The following is a 24,778-nucleotide window of genomic DNA, read 5'->3' on the forward strand; positions in this document are numbered from 1 at the left end:
CCTCCCGCCCTCTGAATTACTGAAGATTTGCTGCTGTAACAAACCTCAAACACCACTGGCTGAAACACAGTCGTTTATGTCTCTCTTGGAAATTAACACACAGCCGGTATTCTTCACCGGCAAATGGCTCTCCTCACAATGACGATCCAGGGGCCTGCTCTGCCATCTTATCACCGTGCTACTTCCAAGGTCACCAGGTCCAGTGTATTCCAGCGGGAGAGGAAGTGGCATGACAATTCCTGCCAGCCAGGTATGGCAGCAAATAGACGTTGCTCTCCTATCACCCTGGCCAGCACGAGGTCTCCTGGCCCCTTCTAACTGCAGGCAGGCTGAGCAAGGTCTTCCAGCCCTGTTCTCAGGAAGAAGTCCTTCTTGCCTGGGGAAACGATGGCCCTGGAGAGTTTGGGAGGAGGGCCTGGAAGAAGGGGACCCATGGTAGCCCCAAAGAAATGAGGCTGCAAGCCTTGGTTTGGGCTCCAGCCCAGGAGCAGACCCGGAGACAAGGATCTGCGTGCACACAGCAGGTTGGGAAGAGACCCCACCACCCATGGCAGAGGAGGAGGCAAGTGAGACAGAAGCAGGGAGCCAGCTAAGACAGGGCATGTTCTCAGGCTGCTACCTCCATGGGCAGCTGCAGCCCAAAGCTGTAGGGAACTCTGGGAGCCAGTGTGGAGCGGAGCCTCAGAGTAGTCCCATTAAAGGTGGGGGGGGGGAGGGAGCTGGGGTATTTATACACTTCCCACATCAGTCGGTGGTTGAGGGCTGCTCGTGGGAGGGTGTTATCCCCTGGCCCTGGTGGCCTGTCCTGTGGCAAAAGGGGCCTGGGCGAGACAAGCAGGTGCAGGCAGGTGGAAAGCCAGGGGTGTGCACTGAGTGGTCAGCGTGGGAGACCTGAGCGGGGCACTCACAGTGTCTCCTATACTCCGCAAATGTGCAGGGCTCACTCTCTTGACTGGTCCCCTGAAGGGATAGGGCAGGGGTCAATCCCAACCTGCGGCCATGTATGTCGTCTGAGCCCGAGCTCACGGCCCCCAGATGCAGGGCCACGGAGCCTGGAGGCAGCTGCATGGCTGGCTGGTTACCTGGCTCAGCGTCCCTGGACCTGATGGGAGCTCCAGACCCAGTAGCCCAGGTCTGGAGCTTCTTAGCTAGAGACCTTGAGCAAGAGAGTCACCTCCCATCTCCTTGCTGACCTCTGGGGGGAGACCCTTCTCAGAGGTCGCCTGGGTCTTTGCCTCATGAGTGGTGCATCGGGCCTCCCTCACCCGACTGCCTCTCACACATCAGTCGCTCAGACGTGTCACTCTGCTACCAGCCCCAGAGGATGCTCTACCTTTCCCAGTGTCGGTGTCATGGGATTAGATCTTGGGATTGATTAGAGGAGCTGGGGAGTCTCCCTGTCTCACAGCCCACCTATCCGGAACCTTGATTACATCTGCAGAATCCCCTTTGCTATGAAAGGCGACATAACCACAGGTGTGGGTGCTGCCCACAGTCACGGCCTGGCTGGGAACCTGGGGCCGGGTGAGGAATCGCTCCACCCCTGCCCCCTCTTCCTGGCTCTCAGGACACCATGACCTCCTGGGACTCTTCTTGTCTCCTTGGCTGCATTCACGCCCCACTGCCAGATTTTTAAGAACATCAGTACTCTCTAAAAAATGATAAGAAAGAGAGGGCTGGGCCCAGGCCACCCAGGGAGCTGGTGGAAGTCACCCCAGCTGAGGAATGTCAGCCCCTGCTTGGCCACTCATGTCCCAGGGGCTGGAGTGACCACCCAGGGTCAGGTAATTCCCAGGAGACTTTGGAAAGTGCTAAGTCACCCTATGATGGCTGGGGGTGAAGGTGGGGTGGGCAACCCTGGCCAAACTGGCCCTTTTTCCAGCTTGGCTAGGCAGTGTTCAAGACAGGGCCTGGCCTTAAGTACAATGGAAATGACTGGGGCCTGGAAATGGCCCAAAGGTTGGAGGTGGGAGTGGACCTGCACCAGGCAGAATACTAGTAGTAACAGCGGCTTTTTTGGAGCGCTTACTATGTGCCAGGTGCTCAGTGAATGTGTATATCAGCTCATTTAACCCCACAACTACTTATGAGGAAGGTCCTATGGTTAACCCCATTTCCCAGAGGAAGAAACTGAGGCTCAGTGAGGCTAAGGGACTCCCCGAGGCCAGACAGCTCCTGACTAGAGAGGAGTTGACAAGCAGGGGTCGCACCTGTAACCCTTTAGTATTTCTGCCCTATTGCAATATGGCCCCTTCAATCTAACACTAATAAGTAGTTATAACAGCAAGAGACTCCATGCGGGAAAGCAGTTGAACTAGGACCAAAGGAAGGGCACTACGAGGAGACATATTTGGACTCAGCGTAAGGAAGGGTAGAGGTCCTGTTCTAGCCGTCAGAGTGGCCCAGTGGGGAACATGGCCACCCTGGGAGGGAGGGAGCTGCTTGTTGCTGAACATACGCAAGTGAAGAGGCTGCTCCCATTTTCTGAGGCCCTAGCAACAACAGACACGGAACTGAGCACCTTACGTATGTCATCTTTAGGTCCTCACCGCTCCATCCCATGGGTGCCACTGCCCCCAGCTTACAGATGAGGAAACTGAGGCTCAAAGAGAGGGACTCGAGGATGGTTATGTAGATGGCGAGCGGGGGAGCCGGGACTCACACCCAGAGCCGCCTCTCCAAAGCTCTGCTTGGACCCTACATCTACTGAGCGCCTGCTGTGTGTCTGGCAGGGACCACTGAGTCCCGGTCCGCGCCCTTGGGGTGATCACACTCCAGGAGGAGTGAGACAGTCCGGAGCAGCGGGTGTTAACTAGAACCAGACGAGGACGAGGTGAAACCAAGAGTAAGCTGGGAGCAGGGAGATCCGGGACAGTCAGCGATGGCCACTCTGAGCTGGTGGCATCTGAGCTGAGACCCGAAGGGCAAGGAAGCGTAGAGAACACTGTGAAGAGCTGGGTGAGCAGTGCTCTGGGCAGAGGGACCATGGGTGCAAAGGCCTGGGGTGGTGGGGCAGGGGAAGGCCAGCCGGGGGAGGAATGGCCAAGGTGGGGGCCAGATCATTCAGGGCCTGGTCAGCCGGGGTTCAACCTCATTTGCCATGATTGGAGGATTTTAAACCGGTGATGTTTGGCAGACAACTCCTACCAGCTCCTGAAATCACCTCTTAAGTCTCCAGGACTTTTGTAAGCAGGTGTTAACAATCAGTAGCTTGAAATCAGTACTGGTGGGAGCATTTACATCATGGAAAGTGGCAAGCACCACGCATCACGGCTCTGTCTGCAGGGGCCGCTGAAGTATTTACCCGCACAGCACCGGTTTTAGGCAGGGAAATGGGAGACTGGGTTTGCACTTTAAGGAGAGCTCTCTCTGGCTGCTGGGTGGGGAGCAGCCTGCAGGAGACAGAGAAGCTGGGTGACCAGCAGGGAAGGTATTGCATGGGTCCACACTGGAGAGATGAGGGTTGGGACCTGCATGGGCCAGTGGATGGATTTGAGCAATTTCGGAAGCAGAACCAGTGGGCCTTGCTGAGCCCCTCCCTGGTGCAGAGCAAGGAGGGGGGTGGAGGAGCCAGGCTGGGGGTCTCCCAGGAGGAGAGTGCCCCTGGGCTCTGGAACCCGCCTCCTCCTGTACCCAGGGTACAGGGTGGGAAGAAGGGGAGGAGACAGATCTCTGAGGGTCTATCTCAGTGGAGGGTCGCGGGGATCTAAGCAGTGTGAGGTCTTAGCATACCTCCAGCTGAATAAGCCCAGCCCCCACCTCCGCCCCCAGACCACCTCTGGGGGCCAACCCCAGCAACTGGGCTCCCTGGCTTCAGCCCCTCCTTCTGTCAAAACTCTCTCAGGAAAGGGTCCTGAGATTATAGACGTTTCCCCTCACCCCCTGCCCCTAAGATAAGGCCTGCAAATTTTCTTCATACCCTTCTAGACTTTCTTCTGCACACACACACGTTAATTTTTTAAAATGAGATGATGCTAAATGTCACATGTAGATTAACTCATTTCATCCTAGGTGCTCCTATCTCCACGTTGTATTTCAGGGAGCTCAGACTCAGAGAGATTGTGTACTTTCCCTAAGGTCACACAGTGGGTAGTCCTGCCTGGCTCCGAGACTCACTCTGTCCTCACCCTCGCTGACCGCTGGGGAAGGCTGGCCAGGTCCTCGGTGGGGGCACTGGGGGCTGCAGGGCCTTCAGGGTTGGAATTCTGGGCCAGAGGCCTGGTCTGGCCCGTCCTTCTGCTGTGTCGTGAGACTTAAGCTCTGGGGTCAAATTCCAGCCCCAGGAGTCCTTGTTAAGACAGTTTTCTAAAAGGGAGGCGGGTTCTGTTGCCATTTAATTGTGGCTGTGCCCTTGAAGTGGGCTCCCAGCTCCCAAGGTTCCCAGCTGTCTGGAACACACAAGCCCAGGGGGTGGAGGAGGCTTGGGAGGTCTGAGACCTGGGCCCCTCACAAACTCTGCAAGCTTGGCAGTTCCCGCCTCTCTCGGCCTTGGTCTTCTCTCTTCTAAAGTTTCTTTCAGCCCCAACGTAAGCCCCTGGTTCCCCACCTAAACAGGGAGGGTGGGGTCTGCAGCAGCTGGGGAAGGGGTGAGGGGAGAAGGAGGAGGAGGAGGAAGAGGAAGAACCAGAGCATCGAGGAGGGCTCTGAGGCAGGAAGCAGGTGAGGAAAGGAGCAGGGTGGAGCTCTGGAGTCTGCAGACCTGCGTTCAAATCCCAGCCCAGGACCTGGGCAGGTGCGGGGGAGGGGGGGGCCTGTGTCTGGAGAGCCCACGCTTGGTTCATGTTCTGCCATTGCTGACTTGAAATTCCTAATTCTCTGAACAGGGAGCCCAGCAGTTTCATGTTGCTCTGGACCCCACAAAATAGGGTGCTGGCCCTGCCACCAGTTATTGGCCTCGTGCCCTTGGCACCTTGGCAGCTTCCTTCGCCTTCTGGGCCCTCAGTTTCCTCATCCGCAAAATGGAGTAATGCTTCCACCACCTTGAAGGGTGTTTCAAGAAGTAAAAGGGGAGAGGCTTCAGGCAAAGGGCCAGTCAGGGTGAGTCCATGATAGGGGCCAATCCCTGGCAATTAGGACAGTCACTCTTCAGGGCCTGATAGGGGCGGCCGCAGTCTCTCCCCCAGCCTTGTCCCAGCGCTCCCTGGACACTTCAGGCCAAAACATACCCTCCCCACACACCCCTGCCCGCAGCTGTGCTGGGTCAGGTGGGTTTGGACCCTGAGGTACTGGGTGGCTCCCCAACAGCTGCCCCTCCCCTGCTCTAAGTCACGCCCTGGAGGACCCCCACTAGATTCGTTTCCTAGACCCGGCAACTCCACCTGCCAGACATTTCTGGAGTCCTGAGTTCCTGGACTAACACCTCAGCTCAGCAATTTCCCCACAGTCACTAAGCCTCTGGGGCCTTGGTTTCCCCATCTGGGACGTAGCCGTGTGTACGCCCTATGAGGTGAGCACGCGCAGGGAAAGTGCTTACAGCTGTGCTGACAAAGGTTGGCCAGCACGGATGCCTCGTCCACGCTGAGCTGAGCGCGCGCTCCCAAACGCCAGTCTGACCAACCGTGCGTGCCCCCTGCGGAGACCCTCCTGCTGCTGCTGCTGCCGCCTTGGGGGTAAAGCCCACACTCCTTCGCCAGGCTTATCTGAGCCCCGGAGTGGTGAGCTCAGCATCCATTTCTCCTTCTCCAGCCAACAGCGGGAGATTTTCTCTGGGGAACTTCCAGCACCCCATGAGATGTGACAGCCTCCTCTGATGAAACTGTCATTCAAACCAGGGGGTGGGCACATGACCTAGGCTCGGCCATTTGGGTGACCTCTCCAAGGACCTCCATTCTTGAGGATAGAGAAGCTGATGGAAGGCTGTTGGGGAGAGTTGATTTGCAGGGTACCCCTTGAATTCCTTCTGCCTGAATCTCCAGGGGTGCCCTGGGCCTTGTCCTCTGTAAGCCTGGGTCTTTAGCTTTTCTTCTCATTCTATGCCCTCCTTCGTAGCCTTCCACGATGCCCTCTTGGCCCAGAGTTGCCTGGTGGGTTTCTGTTGCAGGCAACCAGACAGCCTGGCCGGAACGCCCCGGCTTCTGCTGACAGCTTCTCTAGCTGCGTCCCAAACCATGCCCACTCTGCCCTTCACCTTCTCTTTCTAGGGTTCTGCCTACATACTTCTCACAGGCCATGCGTGCCTCTCTGTGCCTCTGAACCTTTGTCCTTGCCATTCCTCTGCCAGGAATGCTCTTCCCACCTTCTTTACTCATTCTTACCCTCGAGAACCACCTCAGACGTGGTCAATTCCAGCCCTCCTCCCCACTCCCACCGCCACCCCCTAGGCTGGCTCTGACCTTCTGAGCAGCCCTGGGCCCTGGGCCTCTCTCCTCTGTACCAGCATTCCCTGCCCTGTCTGATCCCAAGACCAGAATGAGGCCCCCCTCACCTTCCTTTCTCAGTTGGTGCTCAACAAATATTTGATGGGCTTCAGAACCAGGGAGGGTCAGACAGAGACAGCTCCCTAGGGACCCACTCAGGGCTTCCTGGGCCAGCAGGGACTGAATCCATTGCCCAGTGATGAGGGGGCATACAGGGAGTGGCAGATGGAGAAGCTGTCCCATCCCAGAATCCCAATGAGCCCAACCCTTCTCACCTTGCCCATGCCTGCCAAGCCCCAGCCCCATAAGGCATGGCTGGGGCCAAGGCTTAGGTCCCAAAGGCTCTTTTGCTTGCCCACTCCCCTGCCCTGGGCCAGGCACAGTCTTGAGCCGTGGGCAGGGCTGAGCCTTCATGGGTTGCTGAGTGCCCGGGCTGGGGAAGTGTCCCAGCTGCAGCCACCCATGATCAGGTAGAAGGAGGTAAAAGGGAGAGTCCCAGTGTGGGCTGGGGAATTTGGGCAGCCCATGAAGTGGGCATCAAGAATGCTACCACCTTGGCAAGCAGTGACCAAGCTTGCGAGAAAGGACAAAAATAGCCCAAGTTTCCCCTGAAGTCACCAATGCTTCTCCACCCCTTCTTCTTGGGAGCTGAACCAGGGAGGCAGGAGCGAGGAGGAGCACAGAGCCCGGAGACTCTGGCCCTGGCTCCACACGTGGATCCTGCAGCAGATGTGTCACGAGGACGGGGGCCAGCATTGTGATGTCACAGCCCCGTGGTGGCTCCGTGCTGCTGGAGTTGTGAGTGAGTCAGCCAGGCCCCTTCCTCCTCCCTGTGTTCATGTAGGTACATTTGTCTGATGCTCGGGGGCTGGAAGAGCTGAGCATGTGTCCCCTCCTCTTCTCTTCTTGTTCCTCCCATGGGCTGGGGCTGGTCCAGGAGATGGCAAGTGGGTGGTACCCTTAGGGAGACTTCCTTAAGTCATAACTGGGAGCCAGACTCAGACGAGTGGCCCAGGAACCCTTTGCAAGCCTGGGTCAGAACTGCCTGTTCACTAGGCCCCTTCCCAGCTTGCCCATGAGCCTATTCAAAGTGTCCGTCTCGGTCTCCAGTCTGACTTGACAAGCTCTGTGTGTGGTCAGAGTCTGCGACGTGGGTTAAATGCATAAACAGGTGGGGTGGGGGACGGGGATACGTAACAAAGGTGCCTTCTCCCTATGGGGGCAGCTTTATGAACCAGCCTCCAGCTCTGACACTAGGACTCTGTCCTGGATGCCATTGAAAATCAGCACCTGTTGGAAGTCCAAGGCATCTTGGTGCCCTTGGGGCTTGGTGGTGATGGGGCCGTCCCACTTATGGGCAGCGGGGCCATAATGCTGCTAGGGACTGGCACGTTTGGCCCCTCTCTAGCTGGGGTACAGCTCAAAGACCCCAGACATTAGATTTACTGAACCCCAAGTCCAAGTTCAGTTCTGCTGCATGTCCTTGAGCTGGTCACTAGATCCCCTCTGAGCCTCTGTTTCTTTTTCTATGAATGGAGAGTGCCACCTGGTTTCCAAGGACTGTCAGGGGCATCAGAAGGACACAGCTGCTGCCCCGAGTGTTGCTGTCACCACTCACCTTCTTCCTGCCTGGCCCACAAGGCCCTTGTCCTCCAGAGCAGCCTGGGATGGTAAGGGCAATGCCAGTGACCATGGACACAGGCCAGGGGGCTGGCCTGAGCGACGCTGGTGACAAGGACACATACCTGCAGGTGCTGTTACAGGAACTCTGCCAACTCCAGGCCAAGTACGAGTTTTTCCAGGCCCTGCCTTGCCCCTGCCTCATCCCAGCAGCCACCAGCAGTGGGCTGAGTGGCTGGGACTGAGCCAAAATGCCAGGCGCGTGATGCCTGGAAGTAAATGGGGAGGGGCAGCTGTGGTGAACAGGTGGGGACTCGCTCCTGTCCTGTGGCCTCAGACCCTGGGCCAGTCTCAGCCCTCCTCAGGCACAGCTTCCCATCATGAAGGGATGGGAGGGCTGTGGATGGCCACCCCTGAGTTCGTGTCAGCCTGGCCCCTCTAAAATCAACCTGGAAGGTTGCTGCCCCGGTCTGAGTGGGGACCTGGGTCCTCACCAATGCCCCCCTGCCCAGCGGACTCTCAACTTCAGGTTGCCCACAGATGCCTGAATTAGATGCAAATGGATATGTCTGAGCAATTTGTAAGAAAACGGTCCAACCCTTCCATCAGATTCTGTAAGGGTCTCCCGGCCCCAGTAAGGCTTGACCTGTGGCTTACAGGGCCCCACATGATATTTGTAGGAAAAGGCTATTTTTTTTCCTGCCTTTTTCAGAGCTGTGTGGGTGAGAAAATGGGGCCTGAGAGGCAGAGCGGCTTGCCCTGGGTCACTGTGCCATCACTCAGAGACACCTCTGTGTCGGCTCCGCCCTCTGCCCTTGACTGCTGCTCTGGACTAGGCCCAGAGCGGCTCCTACTGGAGACTCCTCTAGCTTGGGGATCCCCTGAGAGTCAGACGCGGCTGGGCAGCTGCATTCAGCCTTCTCCCCGCCGGGGGCTGCTGGAGCCTGAGTGTTCACGGTGTGCTCGGTTCCCGAGCAGAGAGCCCTGGCCAGCCTGGGAGGGAGGGTTTCTCATTACCCCCACTACAGATGGGCACAGAGAGGTGAAACACCTGCCGGGTCTCCAGCCAGTAGGGGCTCAGGCCATGCACCGCACACCCCCCACCAGAATGAGCGGGCTTCACTCTCCCCGGGCTCCTACCTCCCAGCTGGACCACAGGGGCCTCTCTGTGGCTCAGTCTGCTCAGCAGTAAAACGTGGACGGGGAGACTGAAGCTGTGGCCCACTGATGGCGGGCAGTGGTCAGCCAGCCAGTGCAGTTCTGAGCAGAGACCACAGAGGATGGCCTTGTCAGGGGTCCCAATCTGGAAGCCTCCCAACCACATTCCCGTTCTGGCTCGCACCTCACCCCAATGTCTCCACAGGCAGAGGAAACTGAAGCGAGAGGTCGAGAAGCACAAGCTTTTTGAAGACTATCTGATTAAGGTCCTAGAGAAAATCCCCAACGGTATGTCTGCAGCTCCCTCAGAAAGCTTGTCCTGTCTGTGGCCACTTCCTGGACTCAGGACTGGAGGCCTGGGTGTGGTTCTCCCAAGCCTCAAGCTTCAGTCGGAATAGGGATCCACAGAAGCCAATGCCACCGTGTTTACAAGAGCACAGGTGCTGAGCCAGCCTGCCTGGGGAACCCTGGGCCTGCCAGCGCCGGCCCTGTGGCCTGCGGCAGGCTCTCACGGTCTCGGTTTCTGTAACTGTACAATGGGAACAGAAACAGTGGGTGCACTAGGTGAGCTCACCCTTCACACACATGCAGCGCCCAGTAAGTGTGCGCTGTTATTCCTGGTGTTCTATTTGTCTGGATTTGGTTCATGTTGTGCTCTTGTCGACTAAAATTACACAGCCACCTGAATGCATTTTTGTATTTTGCTTGGCATTATCCTGATTTATACCAGAGTCCACTGTTATACGTGCTGGAAACTTGTTGGGGAAGGGAAGGGGAGGCACACATTTTTATTGTCATCATATTATCATCTCAACATCATCAATAATAATAAAAATAACTTACCATTTACTAAATATTTAATCTGTGCTAAGCTCTTTAATCATTTTTACTCTGCCGTATGAGTTTCTGGGAACTGTGTATCCGGGCTCAGAGAGGTTAAGGAAGTTGCCCAAGGTCTCCCAGCCAGGAAGTGGTGGGGCTGGGTCTCAGACTCTGGTCTGACTTCATAGCCACTGCACTAGGTGCTATGGAGCTGTGGGAGCCCCAAGAACTCAGCCCTGGAGGTCAGGGAAGGCTTCACAGAAGAGGCGGCTTCTCAGGGGGCACCAAGGAGTTCTGCAAAAGGGAGTGGCATCGCAGGCAGAGGGAGGAACACAAATTTAGGCTGGAGTCACGCCCTGCAGGGGGTGTTTGGGGATGGTGAGCTCCAGTGTGCTGGAGTGCCAGAACCTGGCAGGGGCTGTTGGGAGGGTGGAGCAGCACCAAAGAGCCTTGAGCACCAAGCCAAGGATGGGCACAGGGCTCCAGGCCGAGCATGGGGCTTGAAGCAAACCCAGCACCCGGTGCTGCTTCTGGCAGCTTCCTGGTTTGGGGTCTTCCTAATTCAGTACCTCAACCCTGTTCAACCCATCCAGAATGTGTGACTATCAGAGCTAGGGACTGCATCATGCAGGGTGGCAACAATTCCTGTCCCCTTCTTTGAGGCTCCCCCAATCAGCAGTTTCTCCAAAGGGGCAGTCTCCTGACTCCCTGGGCATCCTGGATGCAGAATCTGAGACCCCACTAGGCAGCCTTTCAAATGTTGATGCTTCTTTTGAAGAGGCGGGAGGTATCAGCTGGACCAGCCCTTGTGTTAGTGTTGGCCCTGGCCCTGCTGCATTGTCTGGCATCTCTCCACTCTGGGGCTCCGGCTGGAATTCTGGGGCAACAGCAGAAGTCCCGTCTACCTTATTAGCATCAGCCACTGCAGGGGGCAGGTGGGAGCCTGCTCTCCTGGCCACCCATCCCACGTGGCGCTGTCTCCTTAGGCTACAGTGATGGGGAGGAGCCAGAGAAGGTCCAGAAGGAGGGCCTGGTGGAGGCCCTGGTGGAGCACTATGGGAAGCTCTTCACAGTCAGCCAGGACATCCAGAAGCGTCTCAAGGCCTTCTCCAGGATGAACCAGACCGTCTACCAGAGCCTGGAGGCCTTAGAGGAGAGCCATAAAGCTCTTATCCTGGTAACAGCTGCCTGCAGCTGGCCCATTCCCCCTGGCCCAGAGAACTGGGGTAATAGGGACCCCCTTCCCCCAGCACCCTGGGGAAGGCCTGGAGCAGTGGTGGGCTGCTGGGCAGCTCCGGGTGGGGCTGCCACTCCAGAGACTTGCTCCGGAGCCTTTTCTCTCCCCTTCTGCTGGCTGGCTGGGGGTTTCCCCTGAGGCTCAGCTTATGTTTAAAAGATGTTCTTTGTGGTAGAAAAGCCACAAGTTCTGGATCCAGGCAGACTGGGGGTCAGATTCCAGCTCAGCCTCTGACTAGATGCCTGACCCTGGGCAAGTCCATACTCTCTGGGCCTCAGTTTCTTCCTCTGTCAAATGGAGGCAAAGCAACTTAGCTGCCAGGTTGTTGAGAGACAGCAAAGTCAAACTGTCTCAAAGTAAGTGCCTCCGAGAAGTTCTTTCTCTCTCTCTCCTTTTTGGTTAATCTTGTAATAAATAGAACTTTCACCAGGAAGCATGGGCGTTGTACGCAGAAGAGACTGCCCAGTCAAAGGCATGGCATGAAAAATGTGTGTGCTGTAGGTGGGGCCTGGGGACAGAGGTGAAGGGGACACCAGAGGGAGAGGAAGAATGACAGGGTTGTTGATTCTCGCCAAGGACCATTGCATGACGTCTCCAGTGAGCCTCTGCCCCCTGGTGGCAGCACTGAAACCTACACCCTTCTGTATCTTTTCTTTGGAGAACTGGCCCCTTTGGGGGGGGGTGGTCCCTGGGTAAGCATTTTACATGCTTTATCTCATTTCAGCCTCACCCGGCACCTCCGGGCAGGTGCTCCTACTCCAAGGGCCGAGACAAGGGCAGCATGTTAGTGCAGAGTTAGGTCCCACCTTTATTTAAAATTTTACTATTTTGTTCATCACGGATATTTTTTATGTTAACTTTGATTTTTAAAAAACACTGCATTAAAATATTATTTATCTTAATTGCTGAGGTTTTTTGGATGCCCCCTTACATTTTGCCCCTTAGTCCCAGCCAAACTGTTCTTCCACTTTCAAGGAGAGGAAACTAAGGCCCAGAGAAGTGAGGACACTTGTGTCGGTTCTGTGTCTTCAGAAGACACCCCATGGGGCCTGAAGGTGGGACTGCGCTCAGCACAGCCTTGTCCCCGGTGCCCTCCCAGTGACCCCTGAGGCCAGGAGGGCACAGATGGCACAGGAGGGCTCTGGTTACAATGGGGGACAAGGCACTCTGGGGCTGAGTTGGGATTCCAACCCCATCGGCCTGGACCTGCCCCCTGCTGCATCTCCTGCACTCTGAATGGCCCTGACCTCCCAGAATTTTCTCTGCCTCCCACCCCCATCATCACGCAGACCACCCCAGCATCACGCAGTGCTGCTTGGGACCTAGGCAGGCTTGCTGCACTAAAATCACTTGGCCATTCTCACCACAGAGCCTCAAGGTCCAGCTGTGTCAGCTGCAGAAGAGGTGTAACCACAGGCAGTGGCAGCAGTGGCAGTCAGGACAGGATGTCACCTACCAGAAAGACACGGGGAGCTGTAATGTGAGTCCAGTGTGCTGGCCCAGGGGTGGGGGCAGGGGCTGGGAGCTGCTGTCTCCTCACCCCCCAACACCCCCCCCCCCCACTTACCCACTTGCTCTCCATGGTGACTATTAGCTTTCAAAGGGCTTCTCTAAGATGGGGCGAGTGTTACTTTACAGATGGGAAAACTGAAGCCACAGACAGGTAAGGACCCAGCCCTACCAAGGACCAGAGCTGGATCCCCTGTCCCAGGGCCTGGCATGTGCTGGTTGCTCACTCAGTCCTTCTATCCTGCTTGTGATTAATAATAAAATAATAATATTTAAGTGAGTGGCTATTATGCACTATCTCCAGTAATTCTTGTATCTCTTTGACCAGGGAGCGCTTAGCCCTAACCCAAAATAGGCACTACTAACTAGTCTTGATTCTGACCCATGCCTATTTCACAGATGAGAAAAGCAATGCTCAGAAGTGTGAGCCATGGTTGAAGTTCATGACCAAGGGCCAGGATCTCTGAGCTGAAGCTCTCAAGCTGTTTCTTCTTGGCCTTGGAAATGTGAACCAGTTACCCTCCCAACCCCCAGGCCCCACCTAGTCCTCCAGCCTCAGGGGCTGCTGGGAGGACACAGAGGGAGGCCTGGGCACGCTCCACCTGGTCAGGTCAGCACGTGTAAACATAAGGCCTCCTCAGGCTTGTGGGACCCTAACTTGGAGGCCATGAGAGTTGGGGTCTGTAGGCTGCTGACCTCTAGCCACAGAGCTTAGATACAGAGCAGATTGGCCACAGTTTCTAGAGCCCCTTCTGGGTCTTTTTAAGGTGGGAAGCAGGGCTGCAGCAGCTGAGCACCACCCTGGAAGCCTGAAGTCCAGCCCTCTGGTGCCGCCCAGAGTGAGGAGCACTGGGTTCCCCCCTGATCCTTCCCAGCCCCTGCCCCAGGTAAGACTGAAGACCCTATGGGGAGGGGGGCTGATGGAAGCCCCTTCGGGAGTGCAGCACAGACCAGGATGAAAAGGTGCTCCTGGCTCCAGGACGCCTGACCTGAGTGACCTGGGGCCTGGGGCCTGGGGCCAGGGGCCGGGGGCCAGGGGGTGCTGGCAGAGGGCTTGAGCCACTGCCTCCGTATCTTCCTCCTCCCATTTCTCCTCCTCTTCCTCCTCTTCCTCCCCCTTCCTCCTCCCTGCTCCTCCCCTTCCTCCTCCTCCTCTTCCTCTTCCTCCTACAGAACCAGCTGCTCAACTACGTGCAAAAGGCCATCAACAACATGGCCCAGCAGTGCTGTTCCTCTGCCCACATCGTACCCAAGAGCATGGGCCTATTCTCCAAGCTGGACCTGATTCAGGTGATGACTCTCTGCCTCCCAGGCCGGCCCTAACCTCAGCCTGTCCTGGGCCTTGGCTCCTGGTGCTTTTGTGTGTAGCCCCTTATCAGCCCCTCCCTCCACAGCCTCATGGGCACTGGTTCAATGGGTCCCCAGGTCTCTATTAGTCTCTCAACAAACTTGTGATGAGCACCCATTAGGTGCAGGGTCGGAGGTGGGTGTCAAGGAATTCCTGTCCTGCCTGGTCTTTATGTGTAACCCCACCCTGGCACACCACACTCATACACACACAGTGTACACACTCATGAAGACATTCCCATGTGCTCTCTGCACACCTAGCAACACTCACAAACCATACGCTGACACACCTGCAGACTCACCCACCAAAGTGCACATGGAAGACATCCCGCATTCACACGTGCCCGTGCTGGGAGGGGGCATTTCGGTGATGGAGGGAGCTTGTGTGCAGGGTCCTCAATTTACACTGAAGTCCACGGAACTTTCCCCTCTCGCTGCCCCTGCTGGGACCGAAGCCCCATCATTCTCAATGCTGATGCTGCCATGACAGAGAGCACATGACCAGATCGGCGTCCTCAGGCAGCAGAGCATGCCTTTTTAAATTTTTACTGGTTTTTTTGTGATATCATTCGGATGCCATCACATTTCTCACTTCAATGCTTTCAGTACAGAATTGCACAACCATCATCAGTATCTAATTCCGCAACATTGCACCAGCCCCCAATCCGTTTTGCGCCTGGCTTCTTTCACGGCCTAGAATGTCCTCCCGTTCCGTCCGTGTGGCAGTGTGAACAACACGGCGCCCCTGTGAGGGACTGAGGATAGCCCATTGTTTTGGACAGCCCCATTGTGTTTATCCGTCCACTGGGTGGCGGGCGTTTGGGTCGTTTCCACTTTCTGACTATTATGAATAATGCTGCCCTGAACGTTCACAACTTGTTTTTGTATGGACATGTCTTTTCAGTTGTTTTGGGCACATACGTAGGAGTGGAATTTGAGGCATGTGGTAACTCTGTATTTAACATAACATGGAGGAAGTAGCATGCTGTTTTCCGGAGTGGCTACATGATTTTACAAGCTTATGGTCAATGTATGAGGCTTCTAATTTCCCCACTTCCTTGGCAACACTTGGTATTGTCTGTGTTTTGTAATTTAGCCATCCCGGTGGGTGTAAAGGGGTGTTTCATGGTGGTTTTGATTTGCATTTTCCTGATGAGTAAATGGTGAGCATTTTTTCATAAAGTGTTTATTGACTATTTGTATATCTTCTTTGAAGAAATATCTATTCAGATCCCTTGCCCATTTGTTAATTGGATCATTTGTCTTTATTGTTGACTTGTAAGAATTCTTGGTCTATTCTGGATACAGGTCCCTCATACATGATTTGAAAATATTTTCTCTCATTCTATGGGTTGTCTTCTCATATTGATGGTGTCCTTTGAAGCAGAAAGCTGTTAATTTTGCTGAAATCCGATGTAGCTCTTTTTTATTTGGTTACATGCTCTTTAGGCATCATACCTAAAGACCTATTGCCTACCTATCCAAGGTTGTGAAGATTTACACCTAAGTTTTTTTGTGACAAGTTTATAGTTTTTGCCTTCATATTTAGGTTTGATCCATTTTTAGTTAATTTTTGTGATTTTATAAGGTAGGAATCCAATTTCATTCTTTTGCCTAAGGATATTTAGTCCTCATACCACGTACTGAAAAAAACTATTCTTTCTCCACTGAACTGTCTCCTCACCTTTGCCAAAAATCAACTGGCCATCCATGTGGAGTTTGTTTCTAGACTCTCTCGTGGCTAGTTGCCTGTCCCCACGCCAGTACCACACTGTCTCGACTGCTGGAACCTCGTAGTAAGTGTGAAATCAGAAGGAGTGAGTCCCGACGACCTCGTTCTTCTTTTCTGAGGTTGTTTGACTCTTCTAACAGGCTCGCGTGTCTTGTACCACGAATGGATGTTTGCTGGCTGGGCTTCAGGCATGGTGTGACCCAAGGTCAGCGGCACCCTCAAGGACTCGACCTTGCCACCCTCCCGTCTGCTGTGTTCAGCTTTGATGTCCTCCCAGGTCATAACTTGCTTTCCCCGCTCGAGGCAGGTTCAGTGGAGATATTCAAACAGCACCCCTGGCTCCTCTAGACCCAGCGCTGTCCAGTAGCAGCAGTCAGCGGGGAGCAAGCCTGCAGCCCACCCAGTTGAGAAGGACCCGTCACAAGAGCATCTCAGGCTGTGTCGGGGCCACTGTGTGGCAGAGCTCGGTGGCTTCTGCCAGGGCTTCACTCCTTCGGGTCGCGACACGAATGATGCAATTTTGAATGAGGGCACATTTGTCTAAATAGTCACAGTGTATCAATTTCATCTCCTTCCCAGGAAAAGGGAAGAAATGTCCGGGGGTCCCAATGGCCTCCTATAATTATCAGTCGACCTAGGTTTAGAGTCACCTGCATGTGCTCAGCACTGTGCTAGGCAAAGAGTTAGAGGTGGGGGGCGATAAAGGGTCACCTGTCCTCAAGAAATGAACACCGCTCAGAGAGGAAGGCCAGGGCAGTCAGGGTGTGCTCCACGGAGGAAGCAGTGGTCAGAGGCAACCACACTCAGGAAGCCACACAAGAATCTAGACTCTGAGTCCTCCAGCTCTGCCACCACTGGGCCGTGCAGCTTCGGGCAAGTCACTTAACCTCTCTGACCTAGGTTTGCTCATTTGCCAATTGTCACCAGTACCAGGTCCAGTTCAGGGCCCTTGTGAAAGCTAAAGGAGACGTAGGCAGATTTTGATGGTGTCTCGGTCCCTGGAAAGTGGCCTCGAGGATCTAAAGAATGGTCAGGTGAGAGATTTACTTTTCCCCCCAGGAATTTATGTTGGACAAAAAGGAGACTGTGAAATTTATCTCACTGCCATGGAACCCAGAGTGTGCTGGCCAGGTGACAGCCACGAGGGCCAGGGATTTGGAAGGCACTCCAGACCCTTCAGGAAATGTCCAAGGAGCCAAGATTTAATCCCACGGAGGCCCTTTCCCGGCACCCAGACTTCAGAGGGTTCTGGCCGGCACTGACCCAGTGGCAGCACATGGGCCTGCCTGCATCATGACCGTCTACTGACCTGCTTGGCCTCCTTTTCTCACCGCCAGCGCCCCCGAGTGGGTGGGATCCAGCCTGGGGGCAGTGAGAGGGTGGGGGGTGCCGCTCCCCACACTGGGGGATTGGCAGGGATTAAGGTAAACTCTGCCTGGGACCACGAGTCAGAAGGAGGGGCTCCTGAGCTGGAGGCAGCTGCCAGGGGGGAAGTCCTAGCTGGAGACCTGGAACCAGGAGCTGGGCCTCCCTTTCTGTCATTGGTGGGTTCATCTGAGACCGAGGTGCTTTGGATGGATGTCTGGCTATAGGGAATGTCTGAATCACAGGAACTCTGGTAATGAGCCACCTGGAGCTGTAGGGTGCATGGGAGTTCACCTTGCACACAGCAGACGGGGAGCACTGAATTTGTGGGGGCATTTCATCACTGGTCCCAGAAGCAGCCTCCAAGCCGATGCCTCCTGCCCATACCTCTGAGGGTCCCAGAGGGCCTGAATTGAATGCTATTCTTAGGGAAGCTTTGGCAAGGCCAAGCTCTTCTGTGGGCTGGCTTTCTCACCTGTAAAATCCGGTGAGAGGACATGTAAGGGAGTCCCTTCTCCAGATGACATTCTAGGTCAAGGTTGGAAAAGCTTAGTCTGTGTGGAAAGCACTGGTTTGGGTTTATTGTGTCACTGGGGTGGAATCATCCTGGCAACCACGGCAGCTGTGAAAAGCATTCACCACTGGAGGTCTGCTGATGTTAATTCCTAGCGGTAAAAGTTCAAAGCTAAGAGCAACAGTTCAGCTGCAAACTCTGTTGAGTCAGCAAATTAACTTCCAAAGAGATATTTCAGAGAAAATGCTGCTACTCCAAGGTTCCCGGTGCCCAGGTGTTGGTGGGAGGGGGAATGCGAGGCTCGGAGGGTGAGCAGGCCTTGGCCACCGAGTTAATTAGGGAGCTAAATATAATAAAGATGGCTGAGTGTGGTCATGTCTTTTTTTTTTAAGAGAGGGGAAGGGAGGAAGAAAGGCAGGGTGCACACCCACAACCCAGGCATGTGCCCTGACTGGGAATCAAACTGGAAGGTGTTGGTTGTCAGGCCATCACTCAATCCACCGAGCCACCCCAGCCAGGGTGTGGCCAGGTCTTAAGAGCAGTTTAAACAAAGAGGATTTGAGGAGGCAGCATTGTTTTGAGTTCCTGGTCTCACTGGCCTTTGTGGCAAAGAGGACATCTCAGGTGGGGCTGGAGTCAGATTTCAGAAGGAGGAGGTTGGGGAGGGCTAAAGAAATGGAAGGAAACACAGGAGGAAGGACTTCCAGTTTGGCCACAGGGCTAAGAACCTGACCGAAAGTCCTCAAAGAGGGGCTGGGGAACCACTGTGGGGTCCCAAAGGCCAGGCCACGGGGTGTGGCCTCCAGCCACACATGAGGATGTCTTAGTACCTTCAGGCTGCTGTAACGAAAGACCATGGACAGGGCAGCTAACACGACAGACAGGTAGGTTTTTCTCACAGTTCTGGAGGCTGGGAGTCCAAGATCAAGGCACCAGCAGGTCCAGTATCTGGCGAGAGCTTTCTTCCTGGTTCACAGATGACTGTCCTCTTGCTGTGTCCTCTCATGGTGGGAGGGGTGAGGGAGCTCTCTCGGGTCCCTTTTAGAAGGGCACTAGTCCCATTCATGAGAGCAGAGCCCTCAGGACCAATCACCTCCCAAAGGCCCCACGGTCACACCAGGGGTTAGGATTCCAATATTTGAATTGGGGGTGGGGAGCATGAACATTCGGTCCATTGCAGAGACCCTCTCACATTAGTTCATACTCCCTCAGTTCTCCTTCCCCACAACATCCACTTTCCAGAGAGATCTAAGCGTCCCATTAACCTCCCTGTAACGTGGGTACACGTTAGGCCAGCGATTCTTCAATGTGAACTTTCATCAGGAAGGCTTGACACAGTACAGAGTGTGGCCCCGCCCCAGGGGCTTCTGACCCAACAAGATCCCAGGTGATGCTGATGCTGCCGGTCCTAGGACCACACTTCAAGAACCACTGCTTCAGAGTCATGGCCAATCCTCAGTGCCCACACCGGGGGTCTGAGCCACCTGGAACACATCTCCCCTACCTGGACCGCAGGCCCCCATCGGCACGATGGGGCTGGGCCTGGCACTCTGGAACGGCCGCCCCCACTCCATCTAACCTGTCTCACCTCCCGCAAGGTGTTGGGTGTAACACCCCCTTATGGGCCCAGGGCCCGGATCGCGGCTTTGTAGCTCTGCCTGCCAGGGCTCTGTGGCGAGGAGGTTGTCCTGCCTCCTGCCATCCGCTTGCTGTGCACCTGTTGTGCATTTGTAGGTCAAGTTCAGATGCGTTGTCACACTCCTTGGGAAGCAGGAAGATCAGAACAGACACCCAGTGTGGCAGTGGCCTGGCAGGCTATCGATCTCAATGGAACAAGGTCGCAGGTGGCTCTGATGCAGATGGGTCTCCAAGCGCAGGGTGAGAAGTAGGGGCGTCTAAACGTCCAAAAGAAGAGAACCTGGTCCACATTTGCGTGGTCTTCCGTCGGGAAGGACTTTGGAAGCATGAAAGCAACGGAAGTGACACCTGAATATATGCCCACAAAACAATTGAAAATCTACCTCAGAACACACAAAAATATTTAAAGACAATAAACTGGGGGAACACGTTGAGAAATTCAAAAAAGGAACAAGTTTTGACACGAATTATTCATATTCAGCAAATCAAAATAAGTAAGAATAGCCTATAAACGAGAGAGAGATTTCAGCCCACTAAAAATAAACCATCTAATTTCTGCCCATCTGAGATGTTTAAGCTAAAACACTGCTGCGTGTCATTTAGGCTCTCCGGCCCCGGGGCGCCCTTTGCAGAACACACTCTGGAAAGCAGTCTGATAAGGGGTCTCTAGAGGGTTCAGCAATGTTTCTGTCTTTGGCTCAGTGATTCTAGGTCAAGAAATTTAAGTTAATAAAACCAGAGCTGTTTGGTTCCGAATGGCAGAAAGCCCAACTCAACTGGGCTGAAGCCAACAAGAGAAGGCACTGGATTTTTTAAAAAAGATTTTATTTATTTTTAGAGCGAGAGGAAGGGAGGGAGAGAACCCTCAACATCCATGGGTTGCCTTACATCATACCCCCACCCTCAACCCAGGCCTTCGCTAAATCCACTGCGCCACACCAGCCAGGGCTGCTTTGGGTTTTAAAATGGAAAGGCCAGGATTCTAGCTTCGGGCACAGCTTAAATCGGGAGCTCAGCGTCAACAGAATCCAGTCTGTCTGTCTCTGGGCTCTGCTCTCTACAGGTAGGCTTTATTCTCAGGCTCAGTGTAAGCGATGGCACCTCGACCTCTGAGGTCAGAAGAAAGGAGAACGTCTCTTCACAGTAAGTCCCGGGCAAGTTCATTCTGATTGGATCACCTTGGGTCATGAGCCTCCCTGTAAACAAATCCCTGATGGGCCAGGCCTAGGCTACCGCATCCATTCTAACCAATCTCTGTAACGAGGTGGGGCGGGGGGGGGGGGGGGGGGGGGGGGGGGGGGAATGGGATTCCGTGCTCTGATTGGCCAGGCCTGGCTCAAATTTTTGTTTGAGTTTAGTGAGATAGAATATCTTTCCTGGCTGGAGGCCGTTCCCCTGGGGCCAGGGGTGCATGCTGCATGAACTGCATGGAAAGAAAGGGGCAGGCGTAGTTCCCCCAAAGGGAAATCAAACTCCTGTTACCCGAGGGAGGTGGGGCCCGGAGCCCACGAGCAAAAGCAGGGGATGTTTGTTGCAGATGCAACAAGGTGGCTGTGCAGAGGTGGACGTCCCCCACAGTGTTGTTTACAGCAGCCAACCTGGAAACAACCTACGTAGCTCAGAGGAAGAGTTCAGTAAATGATCATTCTGCAACCATACATTAGAAGTCCAAAAATATTTAACGTAAGGAAAAATAGGATGTAAACTAAATGAAAAAAAGTGGGGATTTTTAAAAAGTAGACTATGAAAAAGTACAAATTGGTAGTTATAAAATAGACTTGTGGGGGGATCTCTTTGAAATTATATAAATGTTGTACACCTGAAACTAATATAAAATACTATTGAATGTCAACTGTAATTGAAAAATAAAATTAAAAAAATTTAAGCAGGAGTTAAAATAGCCAATTGTCTGCATAGGATGGCTTAACTGAAGTAAGTCAAGTCCCATTGCTTTGCTTTACAATCTCTGCTCTCTCCCGTTGATACTCTTTAAATGAAGGAATGTGTAGTGCACTGGGGCTGGGGACATGAACCAAAGTGAGCCGAAATGATTCAAAATCGTTAAAACCTTACTCTAAAAATTTTAAAAATAAAAAAGTAGACTATACACCCAATTTGGTCAAAATTATCTATATAAAAGGGAGGAGAGCACTACACTAAAGCCGTGCTTCTGGGTGGGAGGAGCCTGACCCTGGGGAGGAGGGGGGAAGCATTAGACCCACCTGGCAGGGTAGATTGAACTAGTGGTCCCAAGTCCCCACCCCCCTGTGGTGGCATCCACATCCACATTCTTGCCAGAGGCTCCCGGTGGGCAGAGTATTCATCACCACCTCTTTGGATTGGCCACGTGACTTGCTTTAGCTAATAGGGTGGTAGTGGCTTATGACTCAAGCAGAGGCTTAAACCATCCTTGTGCAGTGGGGCTTTGCCACCATGAGCTTAGTCATGAGACTCAGGAAGCCCCCGGTTCCACAGGAATGAGCCACGTAAAGCAGATAAGGATCCAACCTGAAGCATAAGTCCACCGAAATCATTCAGTTCCCAGCCAACCTTCAGACCAGAGGGAGAAATAAATGCTTATCATGGGAAGCCAATGAAGTCTGAGCTTGATTGTTATGCAGTGTTATAGCAACAGCTGTCTGATACACCGGCACACCGAATTCCGTGCCCTCTCCAACCCAAGAATCACCAGCCGTTGGAGACCAGCCCACGTGATGGACATGTTAGCAGTGGTTAGCTCTGTTAACCACAGTACTTAGTTATCAGGGGTCAGCTCGGAATTGTGGAATCCCAATTTTCTTTCCTTATTTATTTTTCCAAAGTTTTTGTAATAAGCATGCTTAAACTTTATAACCAGAGAAAGTGCTTTATTCAGAAACGGGAAAAATTAATTGGAAACCCACTCTTCTTGGCATCTCACCGATCCTAACCTTTGGTGTCTCCAAAAACAAAACTAATTATCAAGTCCTTCACCCACAGGAGCGTCTGCAAGTCTCTGAAGACCAGATTTTTGGCTCTTTGCGTATTGTCTTCAAGTTTGGCGACTCTGGTTTCTTGAATGTGCCCCCACTCTCTGAATGGGTCTCCTCCACACGTCTCTAGCCTTATAACATGATGTCCTGCTCTGAGTTCCCTTCTCCAGGTAAGGAAGTTGGCCATTCAGGAATGACAGGAAACATCTGGAAGAGGCTTCCTTGCCGTGGCCCCAGCTGTAAAGGCGCTGGGCATTCCAGCCCTCCTCCCAGACCCTTATCAGGGGCCGTGCCCTGCCCTTCCCAGCTCTACCCTTGACCCAGGAATGGCCAGGCTACTTTGGGGCTTGTGCTCTGAAGCTGGAAATGTGGCCAACCCACAGGCACATCTCAAATGTCTTCAAACCAGAACTGCTTGGCCCTGGTGTGTCCCCCACTGTTCGCACGAGGCGTCTCTAGAAGATGCTGCAAGGTTTCCACGCCCTTTGGTGCCAAAGTTCACTTACCCCTGGCTGCCAGCTGCTTGGGCTCTCTGCACAGTTCAGTACTGAGATGCTGTGTTCAGAGCCCAGAGGCAGGGAGCCCTGGGTCCCCAGCTGCACTGTGGAAGAGGAAGTGTGAAGGCTGGAGCTTCGTCTCCTTGGCCCCCAACTCTCTGTGGCTCACTCTCCATGCCTCCCTCTCCGGGGCCTCGCACATGGCAGGTGTTGGGTCCTGGATGAGTGGGTGCACGTGAGCGAATCAAGAGTTAGGTGCCTGGTGGCTGCCCCCACGGTGGTTCAGAAGGCCGGTTGCAGACCACTGTAGTCACCGAGTCCCCCCCCCTGCAATCAGGAGCTAGAAAGAGGCGTTTCCCTAGCTCCATACTACAGAGGGGGAGGCTGTAGCTCAGCACAGTTATGTGGCTCATCCAAGGGGCCAGAGGTTGAGCAGGGACATTAACTCAAGTCCATGACACCCAGGGGAACAACTGTCGCTGGAACTGGAAACCATTTGGTGTAAAAAGAACTCTAAGAACAAGAGGTGATGTGCACTGGACACTTTCTGGGTGCCAGGAACCTTGCTGAGCCTGGCACCATGGAGGCGGCCTTCATACCAGCCCTGGAGAGTGACTGCCCCCACTGCACCCAAAGGAAATGGAGGCTCAGAGAGGTTGAAGGCTTGCCCGAGGCTGCGCAGCCCAGGAGCCAGGCCCCACATTGGTCTCCCTTGAGCTGGTGCCACTGGCTGAAGGTAGTGTAGCTGCGCCGTGAATCACGAACAGCAGGCTGGAGTCCATGGCTCAGCGTCAAATCTGCATAACAGCTCCCAGAGATGACATCTTACCCCTGCTCATTCGCACTGTAGTTGAGGAAAGATTCCATTACACATATACTGAGATTCTGGGTAAGACTGTTTTATTTAAAAGCTTCACTACTAGCCCTGGCTAGTGTGGCTCAGTGGATTGAGCACTGGACTGTGAAGCAAAGGGTCACCGCTTTGATCCCTAGTTGGGGCACATGCCAGGGTTGTGGGCCAGGTTCCCCAGTAGGGGGCACTTGAGATGCAACCACGCATTGATGTTTCTCTCCCTCTTTCTCCCTCCCTTCCCCTCTCTAATAATAAATAAAACTTAAAAAAAATAAATAAAAGCTTCACTACTAAAAAAGTTTTTTAAATATCGGGTTTTTTTTTAATCCTCCAGATTGTCCAAGCCTCTCGTTGAATGAGGAATCAGAGGTCAGAGAGGGTGTGGAAGTTAACTGAGGCCACACAGCATCCAGTGGCAGAGTCAGCCCAGCCTGGGGCCAAGCATTGCTGCAAACCAGCCCAGGGCTCCTTCCACATGGTTGGTCGTGCTGGGAGGAGAGTGGGCTGCAGGCTCAGGGCTTGGTGTGATCCCATATGAGGGGTCCTACAGGCCTCAGCTCACTCAGGGTCCTCCTCCTGGGGACTCTGAATGCCTTGGGTGTGGGCTCAACCAGGACTAAGCCTGAGACCAGGCCCCAGGCCATGCCTCCACAAGCACTTCCCTTCTCTCCCAGGCAGACTCCTCATCTGCACCCATGTGACCACACCTGACTCAGTCATTCCTCCTCCAAGCGAAGCCTAGCACAGCCTGGCATGAGCACTAGATGAGGGGTCAGAAGTCTGGGGATCCAGCCCAGTTGGGCCACTTCCTAGCTGAGCAGCATGGGATGCTTAGGTCGCCTCTCTGGCTTTCCAGGCTGTAAAACACAAAGGGCAGACACTTTCCCAAAGCAAATAAGGGGGAGGGGCGTGCAGTGCCCACCCCCACCCCTCTTGCAGTTACTTGCTCAGTGATTTCAAAACCAGCCCTGGAGTCAGGCTGCCTGGATTGACTCCCACTGTGCGCTGTGTGAATTTGCCCCCATAAAACAGAGGTGAGAAAATTAAAAAAGATAACATCGGTTGAGAGTTTAGGACAGCGCCTGATGCACAGTAGGTGCTCAGTAAAAATTAGCCATTATTCTGATTGCTCCTTGTGCCTCCATTGGCCCCACCCTC

At 54.0% G+C, this 24,778-nt stretch overlaps 1 protein-coding gene across 1 annotated transcript; it reads left to right on the plus strand.

The window, feature by feature from the left end:
• The first annotated feature begins 8,047 nt into the window (after nt 1-8,047).
• On the plus strand, nt 8,048-18,012 carry CCDC197 (coiled-coil domain containing 197). The gene is made up of 6 exons (XM_024568241.3): nt 8,048-8,142; nt 9,340-9,422; nt 10,943-11,133; nt 12,563-12,673; nt 13,876-13,992; nt 16,841-18,012. The coding sequence occupies exons 1-6, from the start codon at nt 8,048-8,050 to the stop codon at nt 16,985-16,987; spliced, it is 744 nt and encodes a 247-aa protein (XP_024424009.3). The 3' UTR covers nt 16,988-18,012.
• The last annotated feature ends 6,766 nt before the right edge of the window (nt 18,013-24,778 follow it).

Source organism: Desmodus rotundus, chromosome 7 (genome assembly GCF_022682495.2).
Source record: "Desmodus rotundus isolate HL8 chromosome 7, HLdesRot8A.1, whole genome shotgun sequence".
In the NCBI taxonomy this organism is placed as follows: Eukaryota; Metazoa; Chordata; class Mammalia; order Chiroptera; family Phyllostomidae; genus Desmodus; species Desmodus rotundus.